Source organism: Solea solea, chromosome 1 (genome assembly GCF_958295425.1).
Source record: "Solea solea chromosome 1, fSolSol10.1, whole genome shotgun sequence".
NCBI lineage: Eukaryota > Metazoa > Chordata > Actinopteri > Pleuronectiformes > Soleidae > Solea > Solea solea.
In genome coordinates this window covers 2836358-2852593 of record NC_081134.1, presented here as the reverse complement: position 1 = coordinate 2852593, position 16236 = coordinate 2836358, and the positions used below count along the sequence as shown (strand labels likewise).

Below are 16236 nucleotides of genomic sequence, written 5' to 3'. Positions count from 1 at the left end.
ATGTGCCTGGACCGGTTGGGGTGAAAGGAAAAATGCAGAACAGAGAAGAAGTGGGAAGCGAAAGAGAAAGAGGGAGACCAGCAGCAGATATACAGTATAACAGTTGAGTCACACATGGAGTGTTTCCACCAGGTTGTCCCACCTGTGATGTGCTTGAGAAAAGAGGTTCAACTGCATCACAAATACAAGATCGTCAATTCAAAGCATGTAAAAACATTAGGATGTCCAGCTGGTCTGGACCAAACATTTACCTTTATCTATACTGAGCGACAAACAGGGGGGAATGGAACTGTTGTGTGTGGGGAAATGCCCTTCAGTTGAGTATGTCTGCATGCCGTATTAATGCTTCATTAATGATTGTCATGTAACTCCCTGAAGGGAAACCGTCGACTACGTACTTCAAACATCTGATCCGCAAAAATCTAAAATATCTTTCCTCCAGAGGTGTCGGCGTCCTTCAAGTCTGCCACGTCTGTCAGCTACACCTTCAAGGAGCCGTACAAGTTAATGAGGAACAGCAGCGCTCTGCCGTCCTCCATCTACTCTGACATGACACTGAGAGGAGAGAACGTCTCCCTGAGCTTCAGGACCAACCAGAGTCCGGCTCTGCTGGTCTACATCAGCTCGTACTACAGGGAGTACATGGCCCTGCTCATTAACAAGCACGGTGAGGAGGATGCAAGGCTTTTATTTTGAAGGAATTGGACTGTTTGATTTACATGTAAAATAGCTTCTTCCTTTTTAGGGATGTTCTTTTGTTATTTTATTGCTTTTTTTTTTTTTTTTTTTTACCTTTTCTACCATTTTTTTCTTGGTAGAAAAAAAAAAATTGGTCCCTCCCCCTCCTATTCCTGCACCACACCAGGGGTCTCAAACTCAGGTGACCACGGGGCTGCTAAACATGATCTGGTTAGAGTGGGTGATATGTGCTCAAAACGACATCACAAAATTCCATCATGATACCGCAATAATAATGTCTGTGACAATATTTCACAGGATTTCAAAATAAAAGTTGATTGAGATCCTTTTAGAGTAGAGTGGTCCCGGAGCGGGACTGAAACTGAAGTGTCATGTGAAATCACAGAGAGGATTCTTTTGTTTCCCCCTGAAATCTTTCACCCTTGAATGCAATTACAGCTCCACAAAAAAAAGGACTCGCAATTGCATTTATAAAGTATGTCTGTAGAAAAGCAGTGGTTTGTAATCACTGCTGTTAATATGCATGTAATATTATATCTTTAAGTTTTGAAGTTGAAATTCTTTTCAAAATCCAGATTTTTAGCTGACACTGAACACATCACAGGGTCTCGGGTTCATTATGGACTTTATGGTCTTGAATATCAAGAGAGTTAATGAGATTTAAATAATTAGATTAGTTCTGTTAGCTCCGCTTAATGAGACTGAAAGTATTAAAAATAGATTTTTTTTTTCAGCCAAGATTATGGAGCGGTGGCAATGTTTTTCTTTTTATACTGTGAAAAAATACTGTGTTTGAAATGATTTTTTCTTTTGTAAATGCAGCTCATATTAGTGACACGTGTGTTCCTGTGTGTGTGTGTGTGTGTGTGTGTGAAGATGAGCTGGAGGTGAAGTACAAGCTGGACAGCAGCAGAGACGCAGAGGTGTTGAGGAGCAGAGTGAAGAGTCTGGCCAACGGACAACTACACACCGTTACTGTCAGGAGACTGAGCGACTCTGTGTCTGTGCAGGTAACACACACAGTACACTGCAGTTTTAATGGGAATATCTTTTAAAAACAAACCCACTTCCATAACCTGGCTTTTATTCTTTTATTCTATGCTTTATTGTCCTCTAACAGAATTTTTAATTTTCTATTTTTACTGCACCTATAATTTTATCATGTATTGCTCATCATACCTTATTTATGTATTTATTGATTGATTAAATTTACTTATTTATTTTAAGTACCGATTTACTTATCTATTTCATTCCATTTCATCTGTTACTGTTTATGTTTTTACTTTCTTGTACACCGGCTTTTACCTCCTGTTTAGATCACCCAGTGTTTTTTTGCACGCGGCTGAGTTCCATGCTGCACCACACAGTTGGACAAAGTAATGCTCCGGTAAAAGGCCAATAAATAACACATAACTTACCGAAGCACACGGCTCCATTCCTGTCACTCTCTCTCTCTGCATGTGTAGTGGCATAAGCATCGAGACATTATGTGCGTCACGATTGCATAAAAGGAGCATCCACCAAAGGGTCAGTCCTGCGTGACCTCTATGTTCTGATTACCCTTTTCTGATTAAAGACAAATGATTTAATACTCTTATCTGCACAGGAACAGTTTCTGACTTCCACCTGTCCGACCAATTCAATAAACTTCAGCTTTTATCAGTGTATCTGGCAGCAGCAGACACACAGTGACGCACAACTGGTGACATTTTCATTTTGGGATTCTCAATGACGCATTTCTAAGCAGCATATTCACAGTAACTAAGTAACTAAGTAACTTAATACTGTTTTTTTATGAGGAATTTAAAGGTATGGTTCAGTTTTCTTTGATGTGAGCTGTGCACTCCCCACTGTGAGCCCACTGTGCAGAGAACCAGCTTCACCACAAGAATATGTTCACTGCTGTATCTCGGAAACTGATTTCTGTGTTGTTTTTCAAAATATTAAACTTTGGAGCTGTAAAAGCTCTACGCGACTCTCTGTGTTTCTCAGCATAATCGGTGTTTAGATCTCGTGTCATCCGGCGACATTCTCGTGCTGCCGCGCACACACAGGATTGTATTCATTTCATGTCAAGACGGACCGAGACAACATTTCCCCAGTAAAGCAAGAAGGTTGCAAAGAGGTTGGAATATGACTGAAAACACGAAGATGCGCACGCAACAAGCAAATTATACTGCTCAAAAAAACAAAAAACTTCACAATTATTTTCTTCTTTCAGATTAACCAGGATGACGGAGAGGACTTCAACCTAACATCTGATGGAGAATTCAATGCCGTTAAGTCTCTGGTTCTGGGGAGAATACAGGGTAAGGCTCTTGACATCGTTAAAGACTTCTGCTGAAAATGACATAAACTGCACATACACTATCTTATATTTAGCTTGCATCTCATAAGAGATCAGGGTGACGGGTTTATGATCAGTGACGTTGTAACAAGGTAGGCAAAGCAGGCAATTGCCTCCCCTGATCTGAGAGGGGCCCTCTGAGAACATCTGAGTTCATTAGTCCACAGCAATGACAATTCTGTCCCCTAACAAGGCCCCATGCTGCTAGCCTGCTGCTAAATGGATCATTATTTCATAGCATCAGTGGATGAACCCTTACATGCACTTGCTTTACATATAAAGTGACTGAGAGGAGGAAAAAGACCAAAAAGAAAACCAGTTATGCCAAGGGTTGCATTTGTAGCAGCAGTAGAAACAGTGTTGTTGTTGTTGTTGTTGTTGTTGTGGTGGTGGTTCAGTGTTGGGCCCGCTGAGATACCTTTTTTGTGATAAAGATTTTTTTTTTTCATTTTCACCAACTATATAAACTATATAAAAAGTTTTGTTTTTTTTTTTTAAATCGGATTGAATTTGTTAAATCTGGACATACGTCAAAGTTTAAATTTTGCTTTTCTCATTTTTATGAACAAAAATAAAAGAAAAAGAGTCTATTTTGTGACTTTTTGTAACAATTATCGATAGTCCCATTTTTTGGGGGGGGGTTAAATCTTAGTGCTCACGCGACATAGATCTTTGCCACAGGTGCACCCATGGTCATTTTCCATGGGAATAATACAAAACTCCTTATATGGACATCCTCGGAGGGTGTGTTTATAGGTCACATATTCAGGCTTTAAAAAAATATTTTCGTCTTCTTATTTGAGTCAAAGTTATGATTCATTTTATATCGCATTTTTAGTAGTGATATAAAGTATCAATAATTGTGCAGAAGTCACAAAATAGACTGTATTTTATTTTATTTTTGTTCATAAAAAACGAGCTGAGTGAACTTTGAACTGTGACATGTTTCCAAATCTAGCAAATTCATTCTAACTTTAAACAATTTGAGTACTTTTTGCTCAGGTGTGTTTATATAGTTGGTGAAAATGTATCTATTGTTTTATCAGATTGCCTAGGTTGTGCTGACAAAAAGGATATAAAACACTATATGTTGCACATTCTTATAGCCTCTGTATATACTGTACGTTTAATCCTAGTAATAGATGGTAATAGAAGAAAGCAGCCAAAATGCTCTGTGTTCTAAGGGTTAAATGCGATATAAAATAAATCATAGATTCATTTGACTCAACGACACATAAGAAGATGGGAAAAATTCTTGTAAAGCCTGTAAATTTAAAACATTTAACCGATTATGAAAGGAGTCCAAAATCCAGTCTGTTCAATTTTCTTAGTCTTAATGAACTTGAAAGGAAAGAAAATTTGAAAATATTTACAATTAAGAAACTGGAAAATAAAAGCAATAGGGGATTTGGTGCCTTGCTCATGGGCACCCAGCCCTTTGCTCATCCCAGAATTGAACCAGTGACCTTCCCATTACAAGCCCAATTACTTTCCTCTTGGCCATGGGCTAATAGAATATTTTACATTATATATAAAGTATAAGATAAAAAAGTACAACCAATAATAAGTAGAAATGTGTTAACGTTGATAACGTTGGTTCCAGATGTCCGGCATGGATGTGCCATCGTCTTGTACATCATTATCATCAAGCTGCTGTTTTTCTTTCACAGACAGGGGAGGCAGTACCACAGTCAGGGAGGGACAGTAATTGGCAGTGTCATGACTTATTCATGTTCCCTTTGAGCAGATCCATCAGAGACGGACTGAGCTACAAGCTGCTAATAACACAAGGAGCTGCAGTCACAGGTGTCTCTGATGAGGAAGACTCGCCGCAACACTGTCAACGTGCAACCGAACAAATTGGCAACTAGAAGTAAAACACGACGAGTAGCTGCTTTAAGTAGCTGCCAACACATGGTTGAGGATTTTTCGGAGGGCTGTGGTGCCGGAAGTGATGTACTGAGGGCCGTACTGCGCAGGCCCAAGGATTTAGCTGAAATATAGCCTTTACCGTGACATTTTTTACTTAACCCTACTAAGCCCTAACCCTAACCTCACTTCTTCTCCACGCCTAACCCTAAACCTCAGCTCTTTTCCCTTAAATTGAGTTGTTTCTTGTACGTGATGTGCCGTCTCTTCATCCACTTTTCTGAGATTTCTCCCGTAATCCTCTATTGTAGTGAAAACTTTGAGACTTCTAACTTGGGGAATAGTTGCCAGCGTCGGCTTTTCTTTGGCAGCCAGCCCTTAGTATGTTACTTCCGGCACCACAGCCCTCCAAAAAATCCTCAACCCCACCACATGTATGTTCTGCAACCATCAGAGGACACTAAACAATCTCCATCAGTCAATTACATTACTACCACCTGGTGGACTGGAGTGGAACAGTTGGTTCACTCGTCATCACACGGATTTGCCTAATCTTCATGGTCTGCATGAACATGTTAGTTCCTTGAAGAAGGTTCTCGTCTTGACGGACACAGCTCAGGTGTATCTGTATATTTGTCTGTGATACACCCGGAGGACACGAGAGACATGACAGCCACACCGCACAGTTTACGGTCTCTCCATATTTGTGTCCGTGTCTTTGGATATAAATCATCGGTATCTCAGCCCGAGTGTCGCTCGCTCAGCGTGTTTTTTAACCTTGTCATGTCAGCATGTGTCCAGTCGTCCACCTCTGTGAAACCACGAGTGACACAGAGTCAGATCAAGATCTGAAAAAGCAACGGGAAAGTGGATTTTCTGTCGTTCCCTTCCAAAGCTCTCATCCATCAGCCTGACTAATGGACCTGGAAGGAATACAGAGAGATAGGCAGGAGGAGGTAGAGGAGGAGGTGATTGAGTGAGGAGCTGATGTTTCCTGCTGCTCTCATCATCATGCAAAATTGTCCTGTTGAAACTATCGTTGCTGCCTCAGGCATGAGAACAGACGCTCAGTAACAAGGAGCAGACAGAGGACGAGGGTGAAAGTGTATGTGTGTATTGTGGAGCGAGAGATGAGAGGCTGAATCACTTCAGAGTTCAGTGATGTACAGGAGATGAGTGAGAACCTTCACAGACATGAGTGTAGCATCATTGTTGTTCTTCACTGGGTTAGGACAGTGAGACAACCTTAACTAAATAAATACTCCTTAAAGATTTGTTTTCATATTCATATTTATTAAATTACTAATGTACAACTGTCTATAAAAAAACTAAGATAAAACCTTAAATGTTTACATTCAAACCTCTGGACACAACGTTCTCCAGAGTTCGGCTACCACGGTGCGACCTCAGGAGAATGTTTCAGTTTTTGTTTCCCTCAACTTTAAGGGTAACGTTAGGCTCCTAGGTAACTCTGAGGGAACGTTCTCTAAACGTTAGATTTTGGTTTGGTTCGAACTCTAAACTTAGGAGAACCAATGGGCTAACGTTCCTTGAAGGTTGTGTGTTCGGGCGTAGATGAAGCATGGATGAGGATGATAATAATAATAGTAGCATTAATGAGTAGCTATATAATATATATCTTACTGGTTTAGTCTAAGTTAGCAGTGCAGATAACTTAAAGGGAGATAACTTAAACTTTATCAGCGAGAGAGAAGTGATGCGAAAAAGGAAGGGAAATCCGTTTTTTTTCTTTATCATTTTAAGAAATAATTAAAAAAAAAAAACATTACGACACAAATACAACACAGCAAATTTATTTATTTTTTTTAATTTCCTCAGACTATGATGAGTTGGACCCAGATTTGGCACAGCTGGGATCTCTTGGATTCACCGGCTGTCTCTCAGTCGTCCGTTTCAACTCCATCAGCCCTCTGAAAGCTGCTCTGCTCCACCCAGACAACAGCCCGGTTGTCATCAGCGGACCTTTGGTCCAGTCCACCTGTGGTTCCTCGACTTCAGCCAATCCCTACGCAGCCGAGAACAAACGCCACCTGTCAGGTAAGGGAACGTTTTTGATTAACTTTAATGTATTCTATTGATCATCTGTCATGTGTTGCTGTTGTTTACTAATACATATTCAACAGTGTATATATCCAGAACTTACTTACACTATGTATTTAAATAATCAGTGTACAATCTAAGTGCAATCATAAACCTTAGATGCTCCTGAAGGAGTCGTGTGTCTCTTTGGCTGCTAAATGCTGCGCTGTGTTCAGCAGCCACTCTCTGACTGTGTCTGTCTGCCGTCTGATGCTGAGCAGGTGGCGTATAGAGGGTTTTAGAGCTTCTTTGCTGCTAACAGCTGCCTGCTGGGACCGAAAACAGCGCTATCAAAGCGCTGAGATGGAGCCATAACAGTAAAGTTTCAGGATGAACGGCTTTTTTAAAAAAAAGACTGCACTGAAACACTTTTTTTAGAGCTTTATCCATAAGGTTATTTGACTCATACATGCTCATGTTAAACATATTGGTTAAATAAAGAGAACCCCTGCATGGCCGTAGGTACTCCCAAATAAGACCTGGTCAGAAGATTGGCCAGAAATTTGAAGTGGGCGTGGCTAATGCAGAAATGTTGCCATTCCCAGGATTCTCAAGTTCTGCACTTGAGTTTCTCGTGAAGTATGAAATGTCCTGGCCAGAACTAACTTTGTTCTTGTTCTTGCCACCTTGAGAAAAAGAAAACTTCTGCCTGTTCCTGCTGCAAACTGAAGTTTATGTCCCTTTGTAAACCACAATCGGGAGTTGTTGATCCACTGCTGTCTGCATCCATATGTGTTCTATTTGTGAATTTGGTGTTTGAAATCCTTTGTTTGGATTTATATAGCTCAGTGACACAAACATACCCAACAGGGAAGAAGCTCCTATGTCCCCCTAGAGCTAAAAATTCAGATTACTTTTCATGGAAATTGGTGTGAGAGAGTAAACAACTCACAAACTTCTGTTTCCAGTCATAAAAGGCTGCGTAAATGCAAGATTTTCATAAAATAATGTTGGTTAAATAGATTTTATTAGGTGAGCGGCAAAAATCCATGTCCTGGCAACGCTGAATATGAGTCAGTGACACAAAAAAACCCTGAACTATCACTTTAATGGAAACTTGCTTTGGCTCCTGCGTCCTGATTATCACCACCCACATCATGTGACGGTCAAAATTATTATTTCGCCATGTAACAGCCAACGTGAAGGTGTCTAAAAACCATCACATCAGTCATCTCTGTGGATCTGTGTCACTTTCACCCACCCACACGTCACATCTCATGATTCTACATATCATGAGATTTGAAATCATAACTATCACCACCACCGTGTTGTGTATATGTGTGAGTGTGTGTGCATCGATTTAGCGTCCCTGCACATCAGCATTCAATCTTCATCTGAATCCAGATTCGTACTCATCCATATTGATGGGTATTGAACTGGTCAGGCTGGGGCGTTTAAGGTCGTGCACCACTCTCCACCATTACTCACATCAAAGGTGCTGTTTATGCTCCAGAATCAGATCGAAATCCTCCGCGTGACACAAACGAGGCAGCGATCCACCAGCAGCTCCCGTGTCCCTGTGAGACCAAAACGGATGATTTTCTCGGGAGAGCGAGCACGTTACAAAGTGTTCCGTGTCATTTAGGAACAAATGTTAACTGATGACAAACTCCTCACTGTCCTTGTGTGATGTGCATCTCATTTCCATGTTACTGGTTCATGAACTAGGTGTTTAGACTCCTATTTATTTAGTTAGAAAGAAGGTTTTAGTTATAATATACTATTACAAAAGATGGTTCATTTTGAATTTGATTATAGGTTCAGCAGATGCAACAAACATTATGAAAGCAAACATTGTGTTGCATTATTTAAAGTGGTACATTTGCCGCTTTATGTTTGTGTTAAAGAGCCTTTTCCAGTTGGAACTGTGGGCAAAACCGCTCACTGTCCTTCACCAAAGTCCATATTAGACATGGGTTTGTGTCACTGAGGGAAAGCACGAAATAACAGAAATAACACAACTTACAGCCCCGAGAATAGAATGTCCACGAGGTAAAAAAATGTCTTTGGCCCAGGTAACAATCTAAACTATCCCTTTACTGTAATTTAGGATTATTGTTTTGATTCTCTGCTCATTTTTCAAACTGTGATTGTTTCTGAAAGTCCTTCTTGTTTCTGACCCGTTCCTTTTCACACTTTTCTGCCTCATGTATTCATTTCCATGTTTCTCCACATCACTGCCTCTTATAATTGTTTGGGCTGTTCTATGATTGCTTCTATTTCTTCTTTTTTCTCTTCTACCTTCTCTCTCTCTCTCTCTCTCTCTGTGCTGTAGACCAGTCTGGTTCAGTGGGTTCAGGTCAACCTTTAGTCAATGCCATCAGGACTGACTCAGCTCTGATCGGAGGTACTGAAACCGTTTCACTGTATTAAGAACCTGTGTCATCTTGTATCTCCCTTCACATACGTGAGACTGAATATTCCACTTAATGGTCGTCTGTTGAAGGTCGACAAAGGTGATGTGCTGTGAACTGAATAGTTTTCTGACCAGGCAGATTAAATCAGACTGAATGGTTCCTACAGTATAACGGTGTCACTAAGGGGAAACATGTGACTCAAAAGTCATTTAAAACTGCCGATTCAATCTGTGTGACTCTGTGTCTCCGTGCACAAAGCACAGCCAAACTAATTAAACCTCTCCTGAAATGACTTCCGCATGTTTATCTTCAAACGTGTGGACATTTTAAAACCAGAGTAATATCCTGCGAATTTAATTTCAGCCGTAGTCTGGGATTCCAATTAAACCAAACTCTTTTTTTTTTTTTTCCCCTACATAATGAAACGTGTGTCTTCAATTACTTAAATGTCCAGATGGCAGCGAGAAGGAGGAGGGAGACGACTTCACGGACCAGTCTCACAAAACTCTGTGGAGTAGTGAGCAAACGAAGCCAGTCACGACTCGGCCGTGTGAAGACACAGCACGCTGTCACAGCTTTGAGAGTGATTCTATTCCTGTCGCCTAAAGCAGCCATTCCCAAACTGAGGATTTTAAATCTGACCTTAAATCATCACACAAGACTTATGGTCAATCATTCCTATATATTAGAGGTTAGAGTTCTGTGAGGAGCACAGGTCAAGAGTCTTGTTGCCAAACAACAAATAACAGTTTTTACAGCAATGCTGCGTTCTGCAGCTCTAAAATGCTAAATATTAATACATATATCTACGGCGTGAGCATATAAAGGTTTATTAATAAAAAATAAAAAATAAAACAAATCAGTGGAAAATGTTTGAGAATGATCTGCACTCACCATGTTTTATATGCAACAGACTGTAAACATCATGGAATTATTGATCAATGAGGCCAAATCATTCTGACACATTCACTGATCTGTTGACAAACTTAAAAACATTCACCTATTAGGTCATTTAGTTTAACCCTTTAACAACCTAATCCTCAAAATGTCTGTCTGGACTTTTTTTGCTTCATAGAATTTCCAGAATAACTTCCAGTATGGCAGTTACTTACAGCGTATACTGTTTTAACTATTTAAAATGAAGGAAAAAAGTAAACATTTTAATTTAGAAAAACACTGCAGTTGTACATGAACAACAGATTTTGCGTGTTCAATTTGAAATTTGAACAGTTTGAAACATATTTACAATAATAATGTTCTTCCCACTCGCTCCTCTCTGGCAACAAAGACGCTGATTCTCAGGCCTCCTGAAACAGCGCGAGTGAAATTACTATAATAACCACATATTTATGCTTTGACGTGCAACTTCTCAGCTTTCACAAACTGTCGCAATTTTTCCAATAGCACGTCGCGTAACTATGGTGATGCAAAGTGTCGTTAGTGATACGATTGATACCAATTGATATACATATATATATATATATATATATATATATACATGTGTATATATATATATATATATATATATATATATATATATATATATATATTAAGTGTTATAATCACACATTTTCTTCTTCAGTGTTGGATATTTTTAGTTATTTAAGTTCTTTTTTTACCATAGTGTAAAACAATGGCTGGTTTGGCCCATAGATGCTTTTCCTTGCAGGTGTGATAGCCGTGGTGATCTTCGTGGTTGCGACCGGCCTGGCGATCACCGCCAGATTCTTGTACCGACGAAAAGAGACGTATCGGAATCGGGAAGTGAAGGGAGTCAAACAGGAGGACAGTCCAGATTTTCCTTTCAACAACCAGACTGACTCCCAGAGAGTGTCCTGTGAAAACCAGAAGGAGTATTTCATCTAAGTGCAGGTGCGAGGACCCGGCAACCTGATGAACCTGAAGCAGAGGATTCAGACGGGGTTTGTCCACGTCCCACTGCACTAAGAGAGACGCTGGATACTTCACTGACAGCTTTAAAATAGGAGAGAAAATAGAAAGAAAATGGGTCTTTTTCTGTATATTGTGTATATATTGATACAAACAGGCAACAAAACTGGACTCATGAGGTCTTGATAGTCCTTGTTTCAGAAACTGTACATATGAAAAAGCAGCTGGCGTCTCATCCACGTCACTGTCAAATTTACTGGAGTTTGGAAAACTTGTTTGGTTTTGTACATTATTCCAAGCACAACTTTGTTTCCTGTTTCCAGTGACATGGGGGGCAAAGCGAGTCATTTTACTGCAGGCTAGACACAAGAGGTCATGGTTGGAAACCTGTTCTCTCCACCCAATGCCACAAGCTTGCTTCATTTTGGTTTAAAGGGATCCCTTGGGTTCCCTTTTTGCCGGGAGCCCCCAACAATCTCTTTTATTATTATAATAACCTTTATTTAACCAGGAATAAAAACTCATTGAATCTCTTTTATAAGAGTGTCTTGGTCAAGACAGGCAGCAGTACATATACAACCACTCAAAATAAATATTCATAAAAAAAAATACTTAAAATACACAGGGTGTGTGATTTAAACTCACAATCACAATTCAATGAAATCCAACTGCATTTAGGCAAAACGTCTGCAGCCATTTGATTCTGCCTCCAATTCATTTAAAAAATATTTAAAAAATGTCCAATCAGACCAAATTTTTCAGTTTCAGACAATCTTGTAGTTTGTTCCAGGAAGAAGGAGCCGCGTATCGTCAGAGCCTTGGAACTGACAACACGTCGAGGACATGACGTGCTTCAAATGTCCCTGATCATTGTGCTCGGAAACGTAACTGGAGTCATTTTGCTGATGTCCAACTAAGCGTATACATGCAGGAGTAACCGGACTATGAATTGTATTATCCAGACTTTTCAATAGCTTTGATTGATTTTTCCAATTTATTTCCATTGTTCTTCTCTCCTCTTACTGCACTTCTTTCTTTTTCTTGTAATAGGAAAGCACAAGAAAAGCAGATTGGGGGGAAAAAACCATCCATGAGCATTTAACTTTGTTAGTTTTCCACTCCAATTTTCAATTCCAAACTCCAGTTTCTTTTCTTGTCCCTGAAGCGTGCCACTGCTGGAAACTACCTGCCAGTTTTCTATAGGTGGATTTGAATCATGCCCATTTTCACCTGAATGAAAACAAAGAAAAGGATTCTTTGATTCTTCAAATACGCATATTAGTTTGTTCCATCGCAGGTAGGAAACATATTTTTAACAATCAGTCCTGGAATGACAGAAATATGCAGGCTCCCCTTTGTGGAACTTGAAAATAAATCACTAGGACTCATGTAAGCGAGTGAGGCAACACTTAAAAGCCACTCAGGCCACATGAAATTTTAATGATTTTCCCCCTTCACAATTATCGCAATCACAGAAATGGAACTAAATGCTACTGATCGCGAAAAATTGCACATCGTTTATTCCTGCTTAGCATAAATGAGCCTGAATCTCCCAGAAGCTTTTACTGGCGACACTCAGTGTCTGTCTGTCACCTCCATCACGACGCGCAGAGATGGTTAATGTGCTTTTGAAATGCTAATCCACCTCAGTCTGACAGGTGGATTGTGACTCGGTAGAAAGCAGCAACGTGATCAAAATGAGACTGGGAGATGATCCAAGAGGCAGAGTGTCGAGCAGACGTAAAGTATATTGAAAACATGGAAGATAAGTCGCGGGGATGAAGCCAATGCCGCCGCGTGTTAATTCAGTTCACGTGTAAAGAGCAGAAATGGGATCGACAGCAGCTGTTCATCAAATATTCCTTCAATGTTTCTCTGAAGAGCTGATGGGATTTTAATGAAAAAAAGATGTTTGAATTTTAAAGTGCATCCGTCATCCCTTTGTTTTTGTTGTCTTTTAAAAGTAATAGTTTTCTCTTGAGAAGCTGCTGTGGTTTAAAAAAGTGACTTCACTTGTTATTGTACTTTAGCTTTACCAAAAATGAAAACCCCTATGATGTTTTTCATCTACAGATGTCATTCACTCATATTTAGTTCATGTTTTTACACAGCGTTTTTCCTTTGAAAATGCCAGAAAACACTTTTAAATACTGCATTCATCTTTATGGAATTCAGGGAGCTGAAAGAGCACGTTGTTTATAGTTTGTAACATAACGACAAATATAGATGTTACAACTGAGGTGTAAGGTGATTCTCTTCTTGAAATCCTTGAACGTTTGTGAACGTCGCCCCAAATAGACGTGGTTCATTGAAAGAGCTTGGTGTTTATTTCCTGCACCTCAAGAGCTGTAAAGGTTACAACATAAATGCTCTTTTAAAATCTGGCAGTTCTCAATGATTTATGATAATAGGTCTGAGTCCTGGGAGCTATAACATGCATTTCACATTTTCAAAAAGTGCTTTACGACACAAATAAAGACGTTTTTTCTGGTCTGTGAAGGCTGCTGTAGTCACTTTTTCTCACATACTGATTCTTTCACTTATTGGTACCAACAATATAGTATAACAACACTTCCCAGTCTAAAATATGTGCTTTTATCGTGAATATTTAAAAAAACACAACGACCCTATATAGTGAACCCAAGAAATTAGACCCACACAAGGATTTTACAATGCTTTTACTTTTAAACATTTACTGTTTTAAGCATTTTTGGCCATGGCAGCCCACCATGATTATTTGTACGATATGCAGAGGCACATGACAAACAGAGGATATATGTGCACATTGTGTTGTTTCAAAACATGTAAATAAAGCACAGTAACCTACATGGAGAACCATGTAACCACTCTCACTCACTATTCTTTTGTCAATAAAATGTAGATAAAATGTTGAAAAAAAGTCCATCAATGTTTAACAAATCTGGAAATCATGATTTTCTCATGATTTCTTTTCAGTTTTAATGATTTTTTATGTCAAATGGAGCAAAGAAACCGGAAAATATTCACGTGTAAGAAGCTTTTAAAAAACAAAAAAACAAAACAGTTGATTAATCATCAATTGGGCAAAGCCACATTTTGTGCCTCAAATACCATCGTGGTCGATAACAATTATTTATAATGTACTTTTTTGATTAAATTATGACAGCCCTGGGCCAGATGACCGGTCCATGCCTGGTATGAGGGCAACACTGAGTCGGTGGAGCAGGTTTCCCCCTTTTGAAAATGTAAGTTTTAAATAGCAAAGAAAAGAGTTTATGTGAATTCAAAGCTGTTTAAGACATCTGACTATTATTCTATTTATTCATTATGTATTTACTGCCAAACGGGAATATTGTTTACTGGCATTAATGTGATATTTTTTTACGGGAAACCAGTCACTTTAAACACGACTGTAGTGTAATGAATAGCATCCAACACTAAATTGGTAATTTGGTAAGAGGGCAGGGCATTAATATAAATATAATACAAAATATTGAAATAAATAGATGTTGTGAACATGACTAACATCTGGTATCTTTTATTTACTAAAAATGTTCATAATGTAGTGTTGTAGTGTTGTAAGGGGAAGTTCTACCCTGTGGAGGGTTTTTTGTGATGTCACGATACACAGACATTTATGCAAATAATCTAAATACATAAAATGGGGGCATGAGATACTAATAATACAAATCCCGGGTTTTGTTTTAGCGTAACTGGTGGTGCACATACCACAGTTTGAGAACCATGGTTCTAAGCTATTTTGCCAAAAAAACGCCCAGAATTTATCTGAATCCGCTCAGTATCAAAATGATCTAATCAACTTGGCACTAAGTCTAAATGATCTATGTCTTCGCTCTTTTTTAATCTTCTTATCAAAGCTGAGACTAAAGATCTTAATTAATAGTCAAGGTCATCGCGAGTTCTGATCCGTCGTCGTCCTGCATTCTCTTCCTCACTCTTATCACCCCGCTGTGTTAAAAAACGCTCAGAGGTGAAACTATAATATGTTTGGAGGAAGGCGATTTATTATGGGATGGCGAGGCTGTGAGGCGATGACTATCATGACAAATACTGACTCCTCTGTGTGGAAGCAGCCGGAGAGGAGGAGCGTTAGACGATCCTTTAAAAAGAACAAGTTGTCCTCACACAGTCAGTGTGTGAAAAGTTGTTGCCTTGGCCGCTGCTGTTATTCCTTTTACAGATTATCTCCGACTGATATTCTTCTATTAGAGATTAGACCAGCATTATCTCATTTTAAGAAGGAATGGTGTGATGAGTCAAGGTTGCTCTTAAAGCGAGACTGGAGAGGAATCTAATAAATATTCTCTGCAGACAACTGAGAACTTCTGCTCCTTTTAAACCATCTGTCTTTTTGTTCTCTGTTGTCTTCTGTCCTTTGCAAGTGGAAACTCTACTGCGGTTTGGGAAATACTTTTATTTTGTATTCTTCTGTCTTCCCCTATGTCTTTTTTTTTTTTAAAAGAAGTAAGCATGTTTGGAAAAGTGCTGGTGGAGCCTGACTGAAACTCCATCCACTGTACATGCTACACCTACGGTGGCCTGGAAGTGCAAACTCCTTCTTTTGCCTTTTTCAGTTCTTATTGAAAGGGAACGAACCAATTGCTGCAAGTGACCTGGAAGTACACACACATAATATTTAACATAATATTTAACATACAAGCTGCCAGGACTGTTTATTTGATTGTATAGGATTACATTTTGATATACGAAGTAGTTGAAACCCCGAAGTCAGTGGCTCTTACTTTGAAAGAACATGTTGAAAGGAAGTGGTGCTCTATAATGGCGTGTTACCACCGGCTCTACTCGCGTCGCCTCGGCACAGTTAAGTTGTATTTCCACTAGCATTTTTTTTCAGTACCTGCACTTAGGTTCCAGGCGAAGTGTGGTACTAGACATTTGGTCAATTTATTAAACAATAGTATCTACATTTACCGTGTTATGAAGAAATTGCACAGAATCACATAAATGTAAGAA

At 39.3% G+C, this 16236-nt stretch overlaps 1 protein-coding gene across 3 annotated transcripts in view; it reads left to right on the top strand.

Annotated features, from left to right (window-relative positions):
- The window catches only part of LOC131466757 (contactin-associated protein-like 4), an 86018-nt gene extending 71770 nt beyond the window's left edge, over positions 1-14248 (top strand). For 2 of the 3 annotated variants that reach the window (XM_058640199.1, XM_058640205.1), the window contains 6 exons: positions 443-667; positions 1576-1709; positions 2921-3008; positions 6755-6973; positions 9291-9362; positions 11042-14248. In XM_058640199.1, the coding sequence (XP_058496182.1) occupies positions 443-667; positions 1576-1709; positions 2921-3008; positions 6755-6973; positions 9291-9362; positions 11042-11238 (935 nt within the window). In that variant the 3' untranslated portion in view covers positions 11239-14248. The remainder of the gene's footprint in view (positions 1-442; positions 668-1575; positions 1710-2920; positions 3009-6754; positions 6974-9290; positions 9363-11041) is intronic. The other variant, XM_058640213.1, reaches the window with a different exon arrangement.
- Positions 14249-16236: the final 1988 nt, after the last annotated feature.